This window comes from Orcinus orca, chromosome 3, assembly GCF_937001465.1.
Source record: "Orcinus orca chromosome 3, mOrcOrc1.1, whole genome shotgun sequence".
Classification (NCBI taxonomy): Eukaryota; Metazoa; Chordata; class Mammalia; order Artiodactyla; family Delphinidae; genus Orcinus; species Orcinus orca.
In genome coordinates this window covers 141375407-141400735 of record NC_064561.1, presented here as the reverse complement: position 1 = coordinate 141400735, position 25329 = coordinate 141375407, and the positions used below count along the sequence as shown (strand labels likewise).

The window sequence follows — 25329 nt, the reverse complement described above, 5'->3', positions numbered from 1 at the left end:
GAGGTGACCTTGGCTGCTCTGTGAAGCCTGGATTGGAGTAAGATTCAAAGTGAAGAAGCTGTTGCTAGTTCAGACCAACTAAGTTGGCAACTTGGCCTGGGTGTTTTGAATGGAAGATGTTTTCTTGAAAATAATTTGTCAGTATTACCTGAAGGCTTAATTTTGTGTACATTTGGACCCAGCAGTTCCACTTCAGGGCATTTATTCTAAAGAAATAATCTTAGATGTGTGCAGAAGTTGAGCTACTAGTATGTTTATCCTCTATTATTTATAATAAGAAATTGGTTGGAAAGATGATAGTATTTTGAAAACAAGTGGAAAGGAAAGAGGAAAATCATACTGACTTTAAGGAAGCCACATCATCCAGGAAGATTTGTTTAGATAAGGAGAGTTCTCTGTGTGTTTGAGCGGGTACTAGGGAAAAGACACTGAAAATACAGAATTGAGAAGAGATGCTCATAAAACAAATTTGGGGGAGGAGAGACCTCTAGGACCAGGGGAAGATAAGCATCTTTGTCAGGGAGTGCTGCACCATCTGGTGTAAAAATGCACTGCAGTTCTACAACGGGACTTACTAGCCTGGGAACCTAAGCCATGCCTTGCAACATTGTTACAGGGGGGAAAGTGCTTTTCAAACCAGAGTTGTAAGTGAATTTGTAGTATGCAGTCAGCCCATGAATTTGATTGCCTATAAATCTGAGCTTCCCTGGGTAAGTACTGACTGAGCAGGATGAATTTTTGAGAGAGTATTGCTCTGTCTCTACCCTCCCCGCCTTCTTTCCCTCTCCCTTACTTTCCCCCTTCCCTTTCCTCCCTTCCTTCCTTAGCCTCTCGTCCCTCCCTATTCCTCTGACCACCCCTAACATTTACACTTCATGATATATTTAGGGAAGGAATAACAGCCAAACACTTAAGTGTTTTATTATTTAAGTAAATAATAAAATCAACTTCCTCCCTCCTTCCCTCCCTTCCTTCTTCCCTCCCTCCTTCCCTCCCTCCCTCCCACATTGCCGCTTTCTTTGTGACAGTTTTTGTACCTGTGTGGTGGAAATATTTTACTATACGGCCTTAATGCCCCTTTGCAAGTTTCAAATGTTAGTGTTCTTTGCATTACTTAAAAATATCTAGGCCAGTCTCTGGCACAGAGGTATTTAACATACTGGTTTTCACTCCCCTCACAGTGTTGATGCTTAAGTAAAACCAGTTAACTGTTACTTCCTTTCTAGTGCATATTTAGTTTTAAGTAGGTTTTTTTTGTCTTGTTCTTTGGGTTGTTTTTTTTTTCTGGTTCTTTGCAAATACTGCTGCTTTATAGTTATGATTAGCTGGAAAATTCCTAGAGGAGTTTAAATTTGACTTTTTGGTAAGCTTGCAGTTATCATCTCTGGTATTTCCTTGAGTATTTCCTTTTCCTATCAGTGTAAAGAAATAACTATTCTGTAGCTCTACAGAATTTCCAAAATAGTTACTGAAGTTAGCTTAGTATTTTTAAAATTGTTACTTCTCCCAGAATGCAGTTGCTTTAACTCTTTCCTTATGAACCAGTTTTAAAACCCATGGCTGTATATATTGTGTGTTGCATATATCCATGTATGGATATGAGTGTATTTTGAAGTTAGTGGATGTTTTACCTATTAGGCTTTGTAGAAATAGTTCTCAAAAGTTACCAGCCTGCAGGTTATTTTATTATGGTAACTCCACAATATATTATGGAGTAAAGGTCAAAATGTTTGTACCAGGTAATTTTTACTATTTATATATGGAGTACCCCAAGTACTATATCATGTTCTGAGAAAACAAATTTAATCATTGAGGTGTTGAAAAAATATTGTGGGATCACAGAAGATGTGGTTAGGTTTCACCTAGCTTATTAAATATTTAGCTGATTTCAGCAAATGAGCATATCCACCAGATTTTATCTATATTGACTTAAATTGTTGGAATTCCTGGGATAAATAGTAGTAAAATACTCTTCTAAATATTTGTCTGTTATATACTTGAGTATGTTAGAATGGTGTAATTAGAAACAGTGCAGTTTTCATGAATGTATTTGTTAATGCAATGCTTAATGTCTTAGGATGCTTTTTATTAACTACCTAGAAACAAAGGTCTGCAGTAATATTACTAGTAAGCCTGCACCTTCTAAATAGAACCTTTCTTTTTTTTTTTTCATAAATTTATTTATTTATTTATGGCTGTGTTGGGTCTTCATTGCTGTGTGCAGGCTTTCTCTAGTTGTGGTAAGCGGGGGCTACTCTTCGTTGTGGTGCGTGGGCTTCTCATTGTGGTGCTTGTTGCAGAGCACGGGCTGTAGGCACACGGGCTTCAGTAGTTGTAGCATGCAGGCTCAGTAGTTGTGGCTCGCAGGCTCTAGAGTGCAGGCTCAGTAGTTGTGGCGCACGGGATTAGTTGCTCTGCGGCATGTGGGATCTTCCCAGACCAGGGCTCGAACCCGTGTCCCCTGCATTGGCAGGTGGATTCTTAACCACTGCGCCACCAGGGAAGCCCAGAACCTTTCTTTTTAAAGGCTAATATTATTGAACTCATATTATCAGGCAACATTCAACACTATCCATGTTATAATTTCAACAATATAATGTGATTCACAATGGTATTTTCATATCTTGCTTAAATCATTTAGGGGTTTTAACAGTTATCTTTTTAGTTACATGTCCATTGAAAGTATGAAATAGAACCGTATTGTTCTTGGAAATTTTTTTTCATATATAAATCTCATTCTCCTTCCATTTTAGTCGTGAGATGGAGAATAAAGAAACTCTCAAGGGGTTGCACAAGATGGACGATCGCCCAGAAGAACGAATGATCAGGGAGAAACTGAAGGCAACCTGTATGCCAGCCTGGAAGCACGAATGGCTGGAAAGGAGAAACAGGAGAGGCCCTGTGGTGAGTGACTGTGGGTTACCTGCTAATAAGGAAGAAAGCATAGGAGGAAATGAAAAATTAAGCATAAATAGATCCTTTTGTAAGCTTTTTTTTTCCTTCTTCATTTTATATGCAGTGGTTTTATTTGCCTTGATATTTTCTAGACAATTGAACAAAACATAGCTAAAACTATTCTCATTAAGCAACTTAAACTGTTCTAAGAACTAATCCCTTTGGTTGAGTGGGAGAGGTAATGCTTAAAGCAACACTGCCCTCTAATGTTAGTATCTAAAATCCTTTAATTAGAGATTTCCATTGTACTTAAAAAAGAAAAGCAATTTTTCCAATTTTATTTTGATGTTTTATCTCTAAGGTAGGATCTAAGGATCTTAATTCCAAATCTTCTAAAATCATGTATGACAACATTTTAAAATGTATTATGTATTATCAACATTTAGTTGATAAAGCCTAAATGACTAAAATCTGTGTGGGTAAAAAATAGTCTTCATTTATGGCTTAAAGTAATAATAAAGAGAAGCTGATATATTGTCTGTTGTATTTGTATAATACTGCATAATAAAAAACTCACTGAGCTCATGCCTTAGTCTGATGTTCAAATTTACTTATTTTTTTAATTTTTTAACTAATAAAAATATTGGCATTTTAATTTAGGTGGTAAAACCAATCCCTATTAAAGGAGATGGATCTGAAATTAATACCTTGGCAGCTGAGTCTCAAGGAGAAGGCCACGCAAGCGCTGCTTCCTCAGCTCCCAAAGGCCGACGCAGTCCTTCCCCTGGCAACTCCCCATCAGGCCGCACAGTGAAATCTGAATCTCCAGGAGTAAGGAGAAAAAAAGTTTCCCCGGTGCCTGTAAGTTGATGATTTAGCAAATATGTTAAGTTTCTACAATCTTTAAACTTATTTATAACACAGAAAAGATTGGCTAGCCGTCTATTAGAGCAACAATTCCCAAAGTATGGCCCACAGACCCTTGCTTGGGGGAACCTGCCCTGAGATGCTTCCTGTGGGTCCATTAGGTCAAAACTAATTTTGTAATAAAACTGAGATGTTATTTGCCTCTTTTACTGCATTAACATTTACAGTGGTGGGTAAAACTGCTGGTGAATTTGCCTGAATTAAAGCTATGACTGTAGAAACTGTATTCTTCACTTGGGTATTTGGCAAACATTTTCCTTAAGAAGAATTAAGTAAGACTCACTTCAAGGAAAACAACTGATATGTTTCTTCACTAGTGGTAAAATTTGAGATTTCAAGCAAAAATTAAGAGTTTTGGAAAACTCATATCCACCACTGTAAGCTTGAAAGCTTCCCGATACTTAGACTTCTCTATAGGCCAGTGATATTATCAAATGTGATTTTTTTTTTGTATATTGCACAATGAAATGTATGAACTTTTTAGAAGATCTGCATAACTTAGTGAACCAGAATTTTCCATATGACCAGTGAATGATGAAACAAAATCATTCTTTAGTAAATGATCCATTCCAAGTATATAAAATAAACCATCGAGATTTAATGTAACAGTAGGAAAAGTTTGTTTATGTGGTTTCAGATTCCACATTACAGCCTCCTTTAAGGAAACCACTCCTTTGATGTAGTATCAAAGAAGAATATTCATCATTATTTGAAAAGGATTTTCCAAATACATATCTGTGTGAGGCCAGATTTTCTTCATGTACTTTAACCAAAACACCGTTATCACAGCAGATTGAATGCAGAAGCATAGATGAGAATGTAGGTGTCTTCTGTATTGAGCCAGACATCAAAGAGACTTATAAAAAGATAGGTGCTAACCCCTCTGAGAGAGACAGACAGACTTCCACTGGCAGAAAGCAAGTTAAACATTCTAACCTTGAAGAACAAATGAGTGAATGGCAAAATGACTGAGATATAGTGACCACAATGGGAGATTTGGTTTTCCTCACATCCGAGGTTGTTAAAGCATATAAATACTTCAAAAAGTAAATTTTAAGTAAAAATTTTTACAGTAAAGCCCAAAATTCTCAATAGTATTTATTGGCTTTATGTGGACACACCTTTAAATTAGCTGCTCAAAACAGGATCTTATTAGCTCAAGAATCTACAAATTGGGCAGGGCTCAGCAGGAGTGGCTTATGTCTGCTCCCCATGGCATCTGCAGAAGCTGGAATATCCAAGACTGCTTCTTCACTCACATATCTGGTGCTTCACCTCGAACAGTTGGGGGCTGTTGGCATCTCTTTCTTACAGTATGGAAATTGGGTTGCAACAAGTGTTTCAAGCTAGGAGAGCACAAGGAACAGATTCTCTCTCACAGCCCTCAGAAGGAACCAACCCTGCCAGCACCTTGATCTTGGACTTCAAGCCTCTGGAACTATGAGACAATAAATTTCTAAGTCCAAAAAAAAAAAAAGTATGATTCAAGAGGGCAAATCTCAGCGTGGAAGCTCTTATCAAGCCACCACTTGCATCATGTTTACTAATGCCTTATTACCCAAAGCCGGTTACATGCCCAAATCCAGAATCCACGTGGTAGAGGACTACAGAAGGGTGTAAATACTGGGAGGTGTCGTTCATGGGGGCCATTCAAAGTAAAAGTCTACCACAAGTAAATACAGAATTGTGTCTCCCCTCCCCCTACACCTATTTTGGGATATGTGCTAGACAAAGTTACTTCCTCATTCTTTATAACAGCTACCTAACATTTCATTATCGGGATAAATCATGGCTTATTTGGTGAACTACATCCTAATGGACATTTATATTCCTTCTTAACTTCCATTACTAAAAACAATGGTGCAAAAATATTTTTTATGCATACATCATTTTGCACATCTTTGAGAATATCCATAGTCTGAATACTTAGCAAGTCCAATAGCAGATGCATGTGTACTTGTTTTTGGTTTTGTTTTACTTTTTAGTAATTGCCTGTTAAAAAATAATGGTTTTATTAAGATATAATTCATATAATGTACAATTCACCTGTTTAAATTGTACTGTTCATTGAGTTTTGGTATATTCACATAGTTGTAGCCATCACTACAATAAATTTTAAAACACTTTCACCACCCCAACAAGAAACCCCAGGCTAATTAGCAGTCTCTCCCCAGCCCTAGGCAACCACTAATCTACTTTCTGACTATATATAATTTGCCTATTCTGGACATTTTATATAAATGGAATCATATAATATGTATGGTCTTTTGTGACTGGTTTTTTGCACTTCGCATCATGTTTTCAAGGTTCATCCGTGGTATAACTCCATTCATTTTTAATTGTAGAATAATATTCTATTGTATGGATATACATATTTTGTTTATTCACTTATCAGTTGATGGGCATTTTGTTTCCACTTCTGGCTATTATGAATAATGCTACTGTGAACATTTCTGTACACAGTTTTGTGTGGACATATCTTTTCATTTTTCTTGGGTATATACCTAGGAGTGGGATTGCTAGATCATATGTTTCACAAAGCAGCTACACCATTTTACTACACCATTTTACATTCCCACCAGCACTGTATGAGGCTTCCAATTGCTTTGTTTTCTCGCCAACTTTTATTACCTTTTAACTATTTAGTTAGGCATCAAAAAGAACTAGAATTTCCAGAGGGCACTGATGGAAAGACCAAGTTCTAGGGGAATCAGTGAAGTGGAGTGAGAGCGACATATATCACCCTCACCACAGGAGAGTTTTTATCAGCCTCCAGTGAGATGTCTTAATCTGGGAAGAGTCACTTGCCACTAGTTCTCTACAGAGTGTACCGTGGGGGGAATTCCATGGAGCTGTTTGTAAATTACCAGTCACAAAAGAGCATTTAGTAATCCCTTAAGTGGAAACCAGGAAATTGGATGCTTAATTTTTATCACTAGAAACAAATCATTTTACCTGCTTATAAGGCGAATTTTCTGTGCTTTTTATTTTGATTTACATAATACTTTTCAAAGAAGTCAAGTACTTATGTGGTAATTCGTAAAATTACCACATGGTTGTCTCTCTAGGCCAAAAATTTATTATTAGTTACAGGGATGACAGATTTTAGAAGTTTACTCATAACGAGTATATCAAACAAATGCATTTGCAAAATACATTTTGTCCCATCATATTATATATTAGGCATTTTTTCAGAATATGAAAATGGTGTCGGCTATGACCTTTTTTAGGTAACTTTTTTCTAATGGAGAAGTGAGCAATTTACCTAATTTTTATTTTTTTAAAGCATTTCTTAATTTTTTAAAAAATTTATTTATTTTATTTTATTTTTGGCTGCATTGGGTCTTTGTTGCTGTGTGTGGGTTTTCTCTAGTTGCGGCCAGCGGGAGTTACTCTTCTTTGTGGTGCGCAGGCCTCTCATTGCGGTGGCTTCTCTTGTTACGGAGCACAGGCTTTAGGCGCGTTGGCTTCAGTAGTTGTGGCACGTGGGCTCAGTAGTTGTGGCTCGCGAGCTCTAGAGCTCAGGCTCAGTAGTTGTGGTGCACGGGCTTAGTTGCTCTGCGGCATGTGGGATCTTCCCAGACCAGGGCTCGAACCCGTGTCCCCTGCATTGGCAGGTGGATTCTTAACCACTGTGCCACCGGGGGAGTCCCCTAATTTTTAAATGTTGTGAAGTTTCAGAGCGGGAGAATCACGCCACCTCGAAGAGCCCCTTCACCAGATGGCTTCTCACCATACAGCCCTGAGGAAACAAACCGCCGTGTAAACAAAGTGATGCGGGCCAGGCTGTACTTACTGCAGCAAATAGGGCCCAACTCCTTCCTGATTGGAGGAGACAGCCCAGACAATAAATACCGGGTGTTTATTGGGCCTCAGGTAGGAATTGTCACCATTTTACTTTTTATTAGGATGTGGTACTAACTCTATGCACTGTAACATTCTTAAATTTAGATCAGTTGTGTAATTCTCTTCAGCAAACTAAAGAGAATTCAAATTATATTTTGGGAACTAATAAACACTTTTACTTAATGTGTTTATGAAGGGTTTTACTATGATTTAATGTACTTCAGAATACAAATTTGGTCTTTTTAAGAAACCAAAAATAAGAGATTAATTCATGGAGATAGCTGTAGGCTTTTCTTGCATATCCTTATATATCTTATTATATAAGGATAATGAAGAAAATTATAGAAAGTTTAGTATAATAAACTTGGAAATATTTAAAAGTGATCAACTTAGGAGTTCTAATAGAACACAGATTTATTAAACTATAGGTTTGTGTTTTTTTTAAACTCTTTAGAACTGCAGCTGTGGGCGTGGAACATTTTGTATTCATCTACTATTTGTTATGCTCCGAGTGTTTCAGCTAGAACCTTCAGACCCAATGTTATGGAGGAAAACTTTAAAGAATTTTGAGGTAATTTTTTAATAAATGCTTTATAGTAAAATTGTCAACAGATTTTTATGATATTCCTGACATTTTTCCATGAGCTTTAAATTTAAATAGACAGTGGTCATTTTAAAGGTGTGAAGGTATGTAAGGATTACTTGATGTTTGTAAATAGTTCTCTTATAGTCTATTGACTAATTAGTTTTTTCTTCTAGACTAAAAAAAAGTAAACACTGACCTGCTGTAAAAATACTATCCTTAGTAAGCTATATGTATTCTTATTTTTGAAGCCCTTAAATTGGCTTTGTGAAAAACTTAGAAAATAAAAGGCAAATAATTCAATCTCTAGAACTCTTCATATGTATATTATGGCACAAATGTCATTGTTACTGTCTTTTTTCAATGTTAGGTTGAGAGTTTGTTCCAGAAATATCACAGTAGGCGTAGCTCAAGGATCAAAGCTCCATCTCGTAACACCATCCAGAAGTTTGTTTCACGCATGTCAAATTCTCATACATTGTCATCATCTAGCACTTCTACATCTAGTTCAGAAAACAGGTTAGTACTTTTTAAGGAATTAAAAGCATTAATCCAGTGTTACTTTTTAATTTTAGGGATAATTTTTATATATATACTTGTTAAGTTGCTCTAAAATGATATAATTATTGAATCTTGGCTTTCAAGGTAAAATCAAGGGTAAAAAATAGTAAAGGTCATCTATATATATTTGGATATTTTGTCCTGAAAACTACAGTGTTGAAAACGGCACCTTAAATATCAGAATATAATAAATGTCCATTTCACAAGAAAAATCAGGTGGCAGGTATAAAAAAAGTGGCTACTGTTTATCAATCATTACTTTGTGCCAAACACCTTATATGTTGGTCTCATTAGGTAGGCTTTATCACTTTTGCAGATAATGAACCTGAGGCACTATATAAAGAATATGTCTATAATTTTTTGATATAAATAAATTATGTACAAGGCAAAGTGGTTATCCAGAATCACTTTCAAATATAGGATGTTTAAATTTCATGACATCAGTACTTCTCTCATATAGATACTCTCAGGGAATCCTCATTACAGCCTATTTTACATGTGAGAACATAAGCAGGCTCTTCTGAACAAAGAGACTAATAAGCTGTAATTAAGAGATACAGTAGTTGTTAATCATAGTTGTTAATTAAAATCTGCAGTGCTTCTCAAACTTTCCCATTGCTTAGTTGCTGATAAGAATACTCATGAAGGATCTGAGATGTAGCCCAATATGACAGGTGTGAAAAAATTAAGAGTATTATCATAAAAAGTCATGTCAGTTTTCTTTCTTTTCCAAGATTTCTTTATTGCTTTAATGAAAAAATGAGGTTCTTAAAAATTACTCCAGAAAGGAGTGCTGCTTCTCTTAGGAGGGCACCCCCTGTGTGTTCCCAGGAACCTCAGTCTGAGAAGCACTGGTGTAAGTGCTTTTAAGTCTCATTCTCATCCCATCAATCTTTTAAGTATTGTAACTACTTCAAAATTCATGAGGAATAGAAAGTGATGATATCAGGACAAGGGCATGATGAAGTAAAGAATTGAGAGAGAAGTTTTTTCATCTATGGAAAAAGTAAATGTTTGAATTTTATTATTTTATATTAAATGAATTGATTTTAGAATGAGAATTTTATGAGTTTTTTTGGACATTAGAGATTTTCCAGTTTACATGGTTCAGTGATAAATAAAGCCAGAAGAGGTCATTTGAACAAAGGCAGAACTGGAACCTGAGTATCCTGATTTCTAGTTCAGGGCTCTTTCTCTTACCTGTTATCTCTTCTAAATAAATGAAAAAATTAGCTTTACTTCTCAAGCTTCCTTACCCAAACTTCTAGAGCCTTTCTCCTTTTGATTGATATTTCTGTAGCTTTTTATTTTGGAAAAAAATAATAACTGCTTAAAACCAGGTGGCCAAAGTTAAAATAGAAAGTCTCTCTCTCTAAGATGAAAAAAAGTACCCTTTCAATATGGGCTGGCCATAATTTGGGGGTTTTATTGATTCATTTGAATTTTTTGTATCCAAGGGGGGAAACCAAAGAAGTTGTAATCTTCCTAAGATTATACTGTGTAGGTAAGTAGGTTACTGTTACATGTAATCACAAATTTTTATGTCTAAAATAAATATTTTAAGACTAAAATTAATAAAAAAAATTATCTGGAGATCTTATTGCAGTATATTAATTTTAAATGGTATATAAGAAACAATGAAAAACAGAATTGGGACAGATTGAATATGCATATAAAAAATAATTAACAAAACCTTACCAATGAAATAAAAGCTGCAAACAGAAACCTATGGTCCAGGACATAAATGGGCAAAGGACGTGAAGAGAATTTCCACAAAAGAACAATTTCAGGGTGCTGACAAACATGAAAACTGTTCAGGCAACCTAATAACTAAGGAAATGCTCATTTAAAAAATATATATATATCAGATTTATTTACAGAATTAGTAGATCCTTTGTAATGCGACAGTTCAGTTCTTATAAGATGCTTTACTGTATGTAGTGGTATAGCCTTTCTGGAAAAAAATAAATGTGACTTTTTAAAACGTTTATAGTCATTGATCCAGTAAATGTATTTTTTTTTAAGAAAAAAATTTTAATTTGAGAAATGTACAAGACTTACATATATGGCTGTTTCTCACAGTACTATGGTGAAAAATTGGGAACAACTTAAATATCCAGTAAATGAATGGTTAAAATATACCTATATTATGAGTATTTCATGCAGCCATTAGAATTATGCTTTTGAAGAATACTGAGTGGCATGAAATAAAATCCAGATTATAATACTGTCATGCATGAACCCATTTTTTATATATAAAAGGTATTATAGGTACATAAATATTGAAATGAATAAAAAAATTAATGGTTATTAGTGGGTGGTATTATGACAGGTGACATTTTTATACTTTAAATACTTTGGGCTTTGAGGGTCATTGGGTCTCTGTCACAACTATTCAGCTCCGCCCTTGTAGCTGAAGTAGCCGTAGACAATATGTGAATGAATTGGTGTGGCTGTGTTCCAATAAATCTTTACTTACAGAAGGTTGACTAATTTGATCCCCCTTTAGTTCACTAATCCCTGCTCTCTACTTAAGTGATTTTACTTCTGAAGAAACTGCTAGAAAGAAAATCTGAAATGTCAAAAAAGAGGGCACAAAGAGGTTTCTAACGGTTTCTTAAAATGTGGAAACAACTCAAATGTCCAGCAATAAGTGGGTGCTTAAGAAGTTAGGATCTGTCTAATCAATGAAAAATTATGCCACCACTTGAAGAGTTTAATAAGTAGAATTTTTACGATAAATCTCTTAACATGAAATTGTACATGTATATAGATAAATGATCTGAATAATGTTTACAAAATATGTACTTGGAAAAAAGGCAGAAAATACCCCAGAATGGAATATTTTTAAGTCAGAAAAGCATTTAAGAAATAAGTTGCACTTACAATTTGACTAAATTGTGGAACTTTATTTTTCCTGTATTTAAGTCTTTTGAATAAGCTAATTTTGGTGTAATTATTTGAAAAATTATTTGATCTTGGGTCATCTTTGCCATTAGTATTTTTATTTTAGATTGTTGTGTAAATCATTTCTGCAGTGTTTCGTTAATTTTTGTCATTAATACATGCATATTTTAATAGCTTTTCCCGCCTCCTCATAGCTCCATAATTATGAAAAGAGATAGAGAGACAGGATAGATAAATGGGAGGGAGAGAGACTAGTAAGTGTGCTTCAGCTCAGGAATCACACATCGTGACATTGATGACATATTTGTTCAGCTTTCAGGGAAGTTTTTTGGGGAACTGTTATTTGCTGTCAGTCACTCAGACCTGTTTTTCAGGAATTATAGCTTAAGATAGTAGAAGTGTAATATTGAGCCCAGGGGAAAGCCTGAGCTTAGTAGAAGCACGAATTTGTAGGGATAAGCAGGTTATGGGATATTCTCCTCAGGTTAAAGCCAAATGATAGATTTGCCACGAACTGTTCTGTGATCTTGGGCAGCTTACTTATAATACCCCAGAATCTTGTCTTTATGTTGTAATGGAAATATTGTTATTTTATTTTTTTTCTTTTTCTAACATCTTTATTGGGGTATAATTGCTTTACAATGGTGTGTTAGTTTCTGCTTTATAACAAAGTGAATCAGTTATACATATACATATGTTCCCATATCTCTTCCCTCTTGCGTCTCCCTCCCTCCCACCCTCCCTATCCCACCCCTCCAGGCGGTCACAAAGCACCGAGCTGATCTCCCTGTGCTATGCAGCTGCTTCCCAGTAGCTATCTACCTTACGTTTGGTAGTGTATATATGTCCATGCCTCTCTCTCGCTTTGTCACAGCTCACCCTTCCCCCTCCCCATATCCTCAAGTCCGTTCTCTAGTAGGTCTGTGTCTTTATTCCTGTCTTACCCCTAGGTTCTTCATGACATTTTTTTTTTCTTAAATTCCATATATATGTGTTAGCATACGGTATTTGTCTTTCTCTTTCTGACTTACTTCACTCTGTATGACAGACTCTAGGTCTATCCACCTCATTACAAACAGCTCAATTTCGTTTCTTTTTATGGCTGAGTAATATTCCATTGTGTATATGTGCCACATCTTCTTTATCCATTCATCTGATGATGGGCACTTAGGTTGTTTCCACCTCTGGGCTATTGTAAATAGAGCTGCAATGAACATTTTGGTACATGACTCTTTTTGAATTATGGTTTTCTCAGGGTATATGCCCAGTAGTGGGATTGCTGGGTCATATGGTAGCTCTATTTGTAGCTTTTTAAGGAACCTCCATACTGTTCTCCATAGTGGCTGTACCAATTCACATTCCCACCAGCAGTGCAAGAGTGTTCCCTTTTCTGCACACCCTCTCCAGCATTTATTGTTTCTAGATTTTTTGATGATGGCCATTCTGACTGGTGTGAGATGATATCTCATTGTAGTTTTGATTGGCATTTCTCTAATGATTAATTATGTTGAGCATTCTTTCATGTGTTTGTTGGCAGTCTCTATATCTTCTTTGGAGAAATGTCTGTTTAGGTCTTCTGCCCATTTTTGGATTCGGTTTTTGTTTTTTTGTTATTGAGCTGCATGAGCTGCTTGTAAATTTTGGAAATTAATCCTTTGTCAGTTGCTTCATTTGCAAATATTTTCTCCCATTCCGAGGGTTGTCTTTTGGTCTTGTTTATGGTTTCCTTTGCTGTGCAAAAGCTTTGAAGTTTCATTAGGTCCCATTTGTTTATTTTTGTTTTTATTTCCATTTCTCTAGGAGGTGGGTCAAAAAGGATCTTGCTGTGATTTATGTCATAGAGTGTTCTGCCTATGTTTTCCTCTAAGAGTTTGATAGTTTCTGGCCTTACATTTAGGTCTTTAATCCATTTTGAGCTTATTTTTGTGTATGGTGTTAGGGAGTGATCTAATCTCATACTTTACATGTACCTGTGTAGCTTTCCCAGCACCACTTATTGAAGAGGCTGTCCTTTCTCCACTGTACATTCCTGCCTCCTTTATCAAAGATAAGGTGACCATATGTGCGTGGGTTTATCTCTGTGTTTTCTATCCTGTTACATTGATCTTTCTGTTTTTGTGCCAGTACCATACTGTTTTGACTACTGTAGCTTTGTAGTATAGTCTGAAGTCAGGGGGCCTGAGTCCTCCAGCTCTGTTTTTCGTTCTCAAGATTGCTTTGGCTATTTGGGGTCTTTTGTGTTTCCATACAAATTGTGAAATTTTTTGTTCTAGTTCTGTGAAAAATGCCAGTGGTAGTTTGACAGGGATTGCATTGAATCTGTAGATTGCTTTGGGTAGTGGAGTCATTTTCACAATGTTGATTCTTCCAATCCAAGAACATGGTATATCTCTCCATCTATTTGTATCATGTTTAATTTCTTTCATCAGTGTCTTATAATTTTCTGCATACAGGTCTTTTGTCTCCTTAGGTAGGTTTATTCCTAGATATTTTATTCTTTTTGTTGCAGTGGTAAATGGGTTTTCTTGATTTCACTTTCAGATTTTTCATCATTAGTGTATAGGAATGCCAGAGATTTCTGTGCATTAATTTTGTATCCTGCAACTTTACCAAATTCATTGATTAGCTCTAGTGGTTTTCTGGTAGCATCTTTAGGATTCTCTATGTATAGTATCATGTCATCTGCAAACAGTGACAGCTTTACTTCTTCTTTTCTGATTTGGATTCCTTTTATTTCCTTTTCTTCTCTGATTGCTGTGGCTAATACTTCCAAAACTATGTTGAATAAGAGTGGTGAGAGTGGGCAACCTTGTCTTGTTCCTGATCTTAGTGGAAATGCTTTCAGTGTTTCACCATTGAGGATGATGTTGGCTGTGGGTTTGTCATATATGGCCTTTATTATGTTGAGGAAAGTTCCTGCTATGCCTACTTTCAGCAGGGTTTTTATCATAAATGGGTGTTGAATTTTGTCAAAAGCTTTCTCTGCATCTGTTGAGATGATCATATGGTCTTTTGTCTCCTTCAATTTGTTAATATGGTTTATCACATCGATTGATTTGTGTGTATCGAAGAATCCTTTCATTCCTGGAATAAACCCCACTTGATCATGGTGTATGATCCTTTTAATGTGCTGTTGGATTCTGTTTGCTAGTATTTTGTTGAGGATTTTTGCATCTTTGTTCATCAGTGATGTTGGCCTGTAGTTTTCTTTCTTTGTGACATCCTTGTTTGGTTTTGGTATCAAGGTGATGGTGGCCTCATAGAATGAATTTGGGAGTGTTCCTCCCTCTGCTATATTTTGGAAGAGTTTGAGAGGGATAGGTGTTAGCTCTTCTCTAAATGTTTGATAGAATTCTCCTGTGAAGCCATCTGGTCCTGGGCTTTGCTTGTTGGAAGATTTCAATTTCAGTGCTTGTGATTGGTCTGTTCATATTTTCTATTTCTTCCTGATTCAGTCTTGGCAGGTTGTGCATTTCTAAGAATTTGTCCATTTCTTCCAGGTTGTCCATTTTATTGGCATAGAGTTGCTTGTAGTAATCTCTCATGATCTTTTGTATTTCTGCAGTGTCAGTTGTTACTTCTCCTTTTTCATTTCTAATTCTATTGATTTGAGTCTTCTCCCTTTTTTTCTTGATGAGTCTGGCTAATGGTTTATCTATTTTGTTTATCTTCTCAAAGAACCAGCTTTTAGTTTTATTGGTCTTTGCTATCGTTTCTTTTTCATTTATTTCTGATCTGATTTTTATGATTTCTTTCCTTCTGCTAACTTTGGGTTTTTTTTGTTCTTTCTCTAATTGCTTTAGGTGCAAGGTTAGGTTGTTTATTCGAGATGTTTCCTGTTTCTTAAGCTTGTATTGCTATAAACTTCCTTCTTAGAACTGCTTTTGCTGCATCCCATAGGTTTTGGGTCGTTGTGTCTCCATTGTCATTTGTTTCTAGGTATTTTTTTATTTCCTCTTCGATTTCTTCAGTGATCACTTCATTATTAAGTAGTGTATTGTTTAGCCTCCATGTGTTTGTATTTTTTACAGATCTTTTCCTGTAATTGATATCTAGTCTCATGGCGTTGTGGTCGGAAAAGATACTTGATACAATTTCAATTTTCTTAAATTTACCGAGGCTTGATTTGTGACCCAAGATATGATCTGTCCTGGAGAATATTCCATGAGCACTTGAGAAAAATGTGTATTCTGTTGTTTTTGGATGGAGTGTCCTATAAATATCAATTAAGTCCATCTTGTCTAATGTATCATTTAAAGCTTGTGTTTCCTTATTTATTTTCATTTGGATGATCTGTCCATGGGTGAAAGTGGGGTGTTAAAGTCCCCTACTATGAATGTGTTACTGTCGATTTCCCCGTTTATGGCTGTTAGTATTTGCCTTATGTATTGAGGTGCTCCAATGTTGGGTGCATAAATATTTACAACTGTTACATCTTCTTCTTGGATCGATCCCTTGATCATTATGTAGTGTCCTTCTTTGTCTCTTCTAATAGTCTTTATTTTAAAGTCTATTTTGTCTGATATGAGAATTGCTACTCCAGCTTTCTTTTCGTTTCCATTTGCATGGAATATCTTTTTCCATCCCCTTACTTTCAGTCTGTATGTGTCTCTAGGTCTGAAGTGGGTCTCTTGTAGACAGCATATATATGGAAATATTGTTATTGATTTTACAAGCTGTTCATCACATCATGAAGGTTCAAACAAAAATCTGTAAAATAGAAACAAGCCTCCTCCCACTCCAGTCTCGGCTGCACACAAAATGACTACTGTTAACAGTTTTTAATACATCTTTTAAAATTATATAAAGCAAGGAATATAAAACTCTTCTCTGCATTCTGGGTATGCAGACACACGCACACCCCAATACTTCTCTCATCTTTCCTATTGTTAAGCAATATAGTCATGACATATATTTTGATCTGCAACTTGCTTTTTAAATTAAAAAAAATTTTTACTTTATATATCAAGAACATTTTCCTCAATACAAAAAATATACACTACTTCAGCTATATAAGATTGTATGGATGTGACACAATATATTTTGCCATTGCCATAATTAATGGACATTTAGTACACCTAATTTTTTGTTGGCCTATTAAATGCAATAAATTTTATATTTTTTTGTTTACTTAAAATATTTCTGAAGGATAGAATTCTAGAAAACAGGTTTTTTTAGGTCATGGATATATACATTTAGTATTTTAAGAAATACTAGCAAATTCCTTTCTAAAAATTTCAGGGTTTTTTTTACTCCCACCATTCGTGTATATGAGAGCCTGTTTTCCTATGCCGTTATCAACCTACTTAATTTTTGTCAATCAGATTATCCCATTCCCCCCACAAAGACAAATAAAATAAGATAGAGCTTTATTAATTTAACATGTATTTTGTACTTCTGTTTTCACATTTATTGGCTGTTGGTCTTTATTTCAACTGCCTTTTTATCTTCTTTGCTTGTTTCACTGTTGAGTTGTTAATATTTTTCTTACTGATTTTATATTCACTTTGTATATAATAGGAATAGTCAAATATATACAGTATAATTCAGATACACATAATAAAGTTACAATTTTGCCATAAATGGAACCATTCTATACAAGTTTGAATTCTGTCAGGTTATCTGCTTTTTTTCACCATATGGTATATTATGGATATTTTTCTTTGTCATCATTTATGGATCTCTGATCCTTTTCAAAGGCTTCATAGTGTCTGGGTGTACCATTTTTTTAACCTTCTTTTGATGTTCCTTTGGTTGATTTTTTTCCTTATGCTAAATAGTTCTGCAGTGAACATTCTCACACATATATCTTTATTATGTCTCTTTATTTCCTAGAAGTCTAGTTGAAAGGTTGTGTGCATTAAAAATGTGACATACTTGTTTCTAGGAAAGTTGGACTATACATGCACCAAAATTGTCTGAGATGGGTCTTCATACTTAAGGATGTGGAATAGATGAGTTCTACAGTCCTTCTAATACTTGAAATCTTGAAACTGTTGGCATGTAGTATGTTTGTACATAGTCAAATCTTATAGCAGTTTGTTTATTCAAAAGGTACAATAACAGAATTTGGGGGATACATATTTCTCTAAGGTTGTAGTTCATATATTGAATTATATTCATAGCAAGGAAAGGTTAAACCATATCCACAACCTATAAATACGTGGTGGTATGAGTCTGATTCAAAATTACTGTATATGAATAAGAGAAATATTTCTCAAATAGTTCATATACAAGACGCTCCTAAACAAGAATTTCTAATTAATTTTTTCATAGTCTAAAGAAGCCACAATTGTTTTTAGCATATGGCATTAATTCTGTTCTTTTGTGGTTAATGCTTTTGTTTCCCCTTCTTTATAGTATAAAAGATGAAGAGGAACAGATGTGTCCTATTTGCTTGTTGGGCATGCTTGATGAAGAAAGTCTTACAGTGTGTGAAGATGGCTGCAGGAACAAGCTGCACCACCATTGCATGTCAATTTGTATGTGGCTCTTTTTCTCTCTGTGCTTACTCAACATGGTTACTCTATCAGCTAACTATATTATTTAGGATTTTAACGTGGCCTTCAGCAAGACTGGTGAGAGAAGAAAAGAAGTATACCTAGGCCCTGGAAGAAGTTTTCAACAAGTAGGAGTTTAGGATCTCTTAGGGATGAGCAAAGAAATGTTATAAAGTGTGACGCATGGTAATGGAAGGCGTGCACAGAATTAGAAACAGTTCTGATCTGGAAGGTGCACATGGAGGGAAGGAGGTGGAAGAAGGTCTGGGCAGGCCTTCCAGAGAGGGTAACGCCAAAGCAAGTTTTGGAATAACATTACCAGGTTATCAAGTGGGCAGAATGTTTTGAAAAACAGTAAACAAAGTACATGTTATATATAGCATGTTTAATAAAATAGCATTTGTAATAATTACAAGCATCAGAATAATTTAACCTTCCGTGTTTGCCTGCGTTTAGGTAAACATATAACGTTTTGAGGTTCCTTCCATATAAATCCTGTACTAGCCATTGTGAACAATTATTACATAAATACTTAATGGTAAACATTTATACTTTTCTAAGTTTTTTTCCATAATTTTTCAGGGGCAGAAGAATGTAGAAGAAACAGAGAACCTTTAATATGTCCCCTTTGTAGGTCTAAGTGGAGATCCCATGATTTCTACAGGTAACAATTATGACTTAATGATTTGGGTATGTTTAATAAAGAATAAAAATGCTCTCAAAGTGTTATTCAAATCTGTTAATTATTTTTAGCAAGCTTTGTTAATTTTTCATTTAGCCACGAGTTGTCAAGCCCTGTGGATTCCCCTTCTTCCCTGCGAGCTGCACAGCAGCAAACCACACAGCAGCATCCCTTGGCTGGATCACAACGAAGGAATCAAGAGAGCAATTTTAATCTTACTCATTATGGAACTCAGCAGATCCCTCCTGCTTATAAAGATTTAGCTGAGCCATGGATTCAGGTAAGTAGTTCTGATTCTTCATTTCTCAAAGAAACATTTATAGACTAATTAATGTAGTTGTCTCCCCAGTTGTTTATAATTTAAGAAAGTACTTTTGCTTGCCTCCATCATGACTCGTATTCCATTGAAAATTTTAATTTTACCTTTGATGTTAATACTATGCCACTTATTATAGAGCTTAAACTTCAAAATTTCTTTGTAATCTCACCTCCCATCTCTAGAAACATCTTTCTAAACTAACAGACATAAAAGGTTATTCAAGGATAGACACTAGAACCATTTAATGCTAAGTTGCTCCAATGTTTAATCCTGCCAAGAATTTGTCATTTTCTTATTTGTTGCTATTTAAACTCAGTTTCTCCTATTCATATTCTCATGGCATATGTTAGGTACTCAGTAATTGCTGAGTGGATGAGTAAGAAAAGAATGTGGTATTTACCTTGTATTAGTAATTTTTATTTGTAAGGACAGTTTCCATTCCTTTACTTTCTCTTCTGCTTAAATACTTTTTCATCCTTAGTTAATCGGAATTTCGGTTGGTTGGTTGGATTCTAATGATTTTCTTTGTTGTTATCTGCTTAATCCATATGTAGAATCCAAAAGCAGACAACATCTCCAGATTATAGTGAAGTAAAATGTTTTTGATAATCTGGTAAATTCTATTAAATTCGTTAACAGACACAATAACTCATTAAGCTTATACATCAGAAGGATTTATCTCCTTTTTCTTTTTGTGACCATTATAGTCCTGCAGATTTTGAATTCTTCTCTTAGCATGTTAACAGCCTAATAGGAATCTAATAAAATTTACAAACTTAATAAATATATTATTTATTTTATCTAGTTCATTAATGGTATTTAACATAGGCCCTCACCTGCCCCTTCATGAGTCCTCAAGAAAACTCTCAATTTGATACTGAGCTATTGGATGCCATTTTTTCAAGGCAGTGGTTCAGGTTTGTTTTGCTTAAGCTTTAGGTTGGCCTAGGCTATATATTCCTAGTTTTTTAAATTAGGAATATCATATAAGACATAATTAAGACTTATTGATATGCTGTTTAACAGTGCCAGGCATACAACAAATTCACTATACTCTAATTGATTTATTCTCCTTTACTATCACTTTAAAACAGAACACATAAAAAAGTCATGATTTATTTTCCCCAAAAATGTGTTTATTCATCCCTAATATTTAGAACTTTTTCAAATGATACATTATCTTAGATATTAAGTTTACTTTTGGCTAACTGGTCCATAATGTCAAGACCATGCACCCTTTCTTTTCTTTAGGGATTCTCTGGCTTTGCAGATGTGATAATGATGACTATAATCACGTGCACTTTAAGTATTTCATTATCCTTTGCTGATTTGAACAGTGTTTTTCTTTAGTCTTGATTTTTCCACTCCATTCATTATATTTTTTCTAATTAACCAAATAAGAGCCTTTGACTTACTGCTATCATTGGTAGGAGAAATACTCTTATCTCTTGAACACCTGCCCCAGTGCCTTTCTTGATTTGGCTTTTTTTAATCTTCAGTTTTTTTTCTGTAAACTACCTTAACACAAATACAAATTTGAGGTTCTTCACAGATATGTTTATTTTGTTTTGTGGTAAGCGCCGGAGTACAGAAATGCATATATATCCATCTGATTATTTAATGGTGTTCACTCTTAGTTTTACTTGAGCTAATAAATGTTAAGGAGTTTTGCTAATTACCAGTTAAACTTGAGTATGTTCTTACGGACACAGTTGAAAATTGTATAGTATGGTGAAGACTTAAGAAATGTCCAATTTTCCTTTAGTAACCAAAAATCATACTTAATTCAAAACACTTCAGTTTTTCTTCACATTGAGTTCATTTTGTTTGTCTGATTATAGGTATTTGGAATGGAACTCGTTGGCTGCTTATTTTCTAGAAACTGGAATGTAAGAGAGATGGCTCTCAGACGTCTTTCCCATGATGTTAGTGGGGCTCTGCTGTTGGCAAATGGGGAGAGCACTGGAAATTCTGGGAGCAACGGCGGGAGCAGCCCAAGTGCTGGAGCTGCCAGTGGGTCTTCCCAGACCAGTGTCTCAGGAGATGTGGTGGAGGCATGCTGCAACGTTTTGTCAATGGTCTGTGCCGACCCTGTCTACAAAGTGTACGTTGCTGCTTTAGTAAGTAGCTTTATTCTACAACCATAGCGTTATGGGTTTCTTGGGTTTTTTTTTTTTTTTTTTGACGGTTGGCAGATATCATTTTTAAGATTCAGTAAAACTACTTTACCTAATTTAATTTTGGAAAATCCAAAATTTTTTTTTATTCCATAATCCCAGGAAGTTGCAGTCTTCCATTTAATCTCTTCACTTGGATTTTACTCGTTTTAACCTGGTCAAGATTTCTTATATGCTGTTTACTTTCCTCTACTCTAAAGTAGCAATAGTAGGACTTCCCTCATGGCGCAGTGGTTAAGAATCACCTACCAATGCAGGGGACACGGGTTCGATCCCTGGGCCGGGAAGATCCCACATGCCGCAGAACAGCTAAGCCCTCGAGCCACAACTGCTGAGCCTACGTGCCACAACTACTGAGCCTGAGTGTCTAGAGCCTGTGCCCTGCAAGAAGAGAAGCCACTGCAATGAAGCCCCTGCTCGCCACAACTAGAGAAAGCCCACACACAGCAATGAAGACCCAACGCAGCCAAAAAAAAGCAATAGCTTGCTATTCATACCTTCACGTTTGCCTTACATTATACATGACCAAATTAAAGATTCTTTATGGGATAGCAAAGTAACCAGAGTTACTTTGATTTTTTTTTTAATTTGATATTAGACATTTATTTTTTATTAATTTGATATTAGACATTAAGAAGAACTGATTTGGGGGACTTCCCTGGTGGTCCAGTGGTAAAGAATCCGCCTTGCAGTGTAGGGGACACAGGTTTGATCCCTGGTCAGGGAACTAAGAGCCCATATGCCGTGGGGCAACTAAGCCTGCGTGCCACAACTACTGAGCTCACAGGCCTCAACAAGAGAGCCCATGTGCTGCAAACTACAGCTGACACACCCTGGAGCCCGTGAACCACAGCTAGAGAGAGAAAACCCACATGCCACAACTAGAGAGAAACCCGAGCACTGCAACGAAAGATCCCACGTGCCTCAACGAAAGATCCCGCGCGCCGCAACTAAGACCTGACACAGCCAAAAATAAAATAAATAAATATAAAAAAAAGAACTGATTTTTAATGAACGTTGTATGGAAATTCAGAAACCTTTTCACAAAAGAGGATTCCATGACATAGATTACTGAGTTGTTTTTCTAGTTTAACCTGTTAGAAGTTGTCTTTCATGAGTGAGATGGAATGACAAGGAGGCTGTTCTGTTTGTAATTTTGTATGCTAAAATTTGACTTTCTCCATTACGAGTATATATATCTTTACAACAGGGTTTCTCAACCTCAGCACTTACTGACATTGACACATAATTATCTGTTGGGGGCAGGGGTGCTGTCTTACGCATTATAGGACGTTTAGTAGCATCCTTGGACTATACCCACTAGATGCCAATGGCCACCCTATCCTCCCGTTAGTCATAACAACCAATAATGTCTCCAGGCATTGCTGAATGTCCCCTGAGGGCCAAAACTGCCCCCAGTTCAGGACCACTGCTTTATTTATTTATTTATTTTTACAGCAGGTTCTTATTAGTCATCAATTTTATAATTTTATCCACATCAGTGTAAACATGTCAATCCCAATCTCCCAATTCATCCCACCACCACCACCACCCCGCCCCCCTGCCACTTTCCACCCTTGGTGTCCATATATTTCTTCTCTATATCTGTGTCTCAATTTCTGCCCTGCAAACCGGTGTATCTGTACCATTTTTCTAGATTCCACATATATACGATAATATATGGTATTTGTTTTTCTCTTTCTGACTTCACTCTGTATGACAGTTTCTAGATTCATCCACATCTCTACAAATGACCCAATTTTGTTCCTTTTTATGGCTGAGTAATATTCCATTGTGTATATGTACCACATTTTCTTTATCCATTCGTCTGTCAATGCGCATTTAGGTTGCTTCCATGACCTGGCTATTGTAAACAGTGCTGCAGTGAACATTGGGGTGCATGTGTCTTTTTGAATTAATGGTTTTATCTGGGTATATGCCCAGTAGTGGGATTGCTGGGTCACATGGTAATTCTATATTTGTTCTTTAAGGAACCTCCATACTGTTCTCCATAGTGGCTGTATCAATTGACATTCCCACCAGCAGTGCAAGAGGGTTCCCTTTTCTACACACCCTCTCCAGCATTTGTTGTTTGTAGGTTTTCTGATGATGCCCATTCTAACTGGTGTGAGATGATACCTCATTGTAGTTTTGATTTGCATTTCTCTAATAATTAGTGATGTTGAGCAGCTTTTCATGTGCTTCTTGGCCATCTGTATGTCTTCTTTGGAGAAATGTCTATTTAGGTTTTCTGCCCACTTGTTGATTGGGTTGTTTGTTTTTATAATATTGAGCTGCATGAGCTGTTTATATATTTTCTAGATTAATCCTTTGTCCATTGATTCATTTGCAAATATTTTCTCTCATTCTGAGGGTTGTCTTTTCGTCTTGTTTGTAGTTTCTTTTGCTTTGCAAAAGCTTTTAAGTTTCAGTAGGTCCCATTTGTTTATTTTTTTTTTATTTCCATTACTCTAGGAGGCGGATCAAAAAAGATCTCGCTGTGACTTATATCAAAGAGTGTTCTTCCTACGTTTTCAGCTAAGAGTTTTATAGTGTCCAGTCTTACATTTAGGTGTCTAATCCATTTTGAGTTTATTTTTGTGTATGGTGTTAAGGAGTGTTCTAATTTCATTCTTTTACATGTAGCTGTCCAGTTTACCCAGCACCACTTATTGAAAAGACTGTCTTTTCTCCATTGTATATCCTTGCCTCCTTTCTCATAGATTAGTTGACCATAGGTGTGTGGGTTTATCTCTGGGCTTTCTATCCTGTTCCATTGATCTGTATCTCTGTTTTCTGCCAGTACCATACTTTCTTGATTATTGTAGCTTTGTAGTGTAGTCTGAAGGCAGGGAGTCTGATTCCTCCAGCTCCTTTTTTTCCCTCAAGACTGCTTTGGCTATTCGGGATCTTTTGTGTCTCCATACAAATTTTATGATGTTTTGTTCTAGTTCTGTAAAAAATGCCATTGGTAATTTGATAGGGATTGTATTGAATCTGTAGATTGCTTTGGGTAGTACAGTCATTTTCACCATATTGATTCTTCCAATCCAAGAACATGGTATATCTCTCCATCTGTTTGTATCATCTTTAATTTCTTTCAACAGTGTCTTACAGTTTTCTGCATATAGGTCCTTTGTCTCCCTAGGTAGGTTTATTCCTAGGTATTTTATTCTTTTTGTTGCAGTGGTAGATGGGAGTGTTTCCTTAATTTCTCTTTCATATTTTTCCTCATTAGTGTAAGATTTCTGTGCATTAATTTTGTATCCTGCAACTTTACCAGATTCATTGATTAGCTCTAGTAGTTTTCTGGTGGCATCTTTAGGATTCTCTATGTATAGTATCATGTCATCTGCAAACAGTGACAGTTTTACTTCTTCTTTTCCAATTTGTATTCCTTTTATTTCTTTTTCTTCTCTGATTGCCACAACTATGACTTCCAAAACTATGTTGAATAATAGTAGTGAGAGTGGACATCCTTGTCTTGTTCCTGATCTTAGAGGAAATGCTTTCAGGTTTTCACCATTGAGAATGATGTTTGCTGTGGGTTTGTCGTATATGCCCTTTATTATATTGAGGTAGGTTCCCTCTATGCCCACTTTCTGGAGAGTTTTTTATTATAAATTGTTGTTGAATTTTGTCAAAAGCTTTTTCTACATCTATTGAGATGATCATATGGTTTTTATTCTTCAATTTGTTAATGGTGTATCACATGATTGATTTTCATATATTGAAGAATCCTTGCATCCCTGGGATAAATCCCAGTTGATCATGGTGTATGATCCTTTTAATGTGTTGTTGGATTCTGTTTGCTAGTATTTTGTTGAGGATTTTTGCATCTATATTCATCAGTGATATTCGTCTATAATTTTCTTTTTTTCTAGTGTCTTTGTCTGGTTTTGGTATCAGGGTGATGGTGGCCTCATAGAATG

General features: G+C 35.7%; 1 protein-coding gene across 2 annotated transcripts in view; it reads left to right on the top strand.

Annotated features, from left to right (window-relative positions):
• The window catches only part of MAP3K1 (mitogen-activated protein kinase kinase kinase 1), an 81820-nt gene that overhangs the window by 38128 nt on the left and 18363 nt on the right, over positions 1 to 25329 (top strand). For both annotated transcript variants that reach the window (XM_004275160.3, XM_033437871.2), the window contains 9 exons: positions 2754 to 2904; positions 3556 to 3756; positions 7498 to 7698; positions 8123 to 8239; positions 8622 to 8770; positions 18080 to 18201; positions 18802 to 18883; positions 18998 to 19181; positions 21062 to 21340. In XM_004275160.3, the coding sequence (XP_004275208.1) occupies positions 2754 to 2904; positions 3556 to 3756; positions 7498 to 7698; positions 8123 to 8239; positions 8622 to 8770; positions 18080 to 18201; positions 18802 to 18883; positions 18998 to 19181; positions 21062 to 21340 (1486 nt within the window). The remainder of the gene's footprint in view (positions 1 to 2753; positions 2905 to 3555; positions 3757 to 7497; positions 7699 to 8122; positions 8240 to 8621; positions 8771 to 18079; positions 18202 to 18801; positions 18884 to 18997; positions 19182 to 21061; positions 21341 to 25329) is intronic.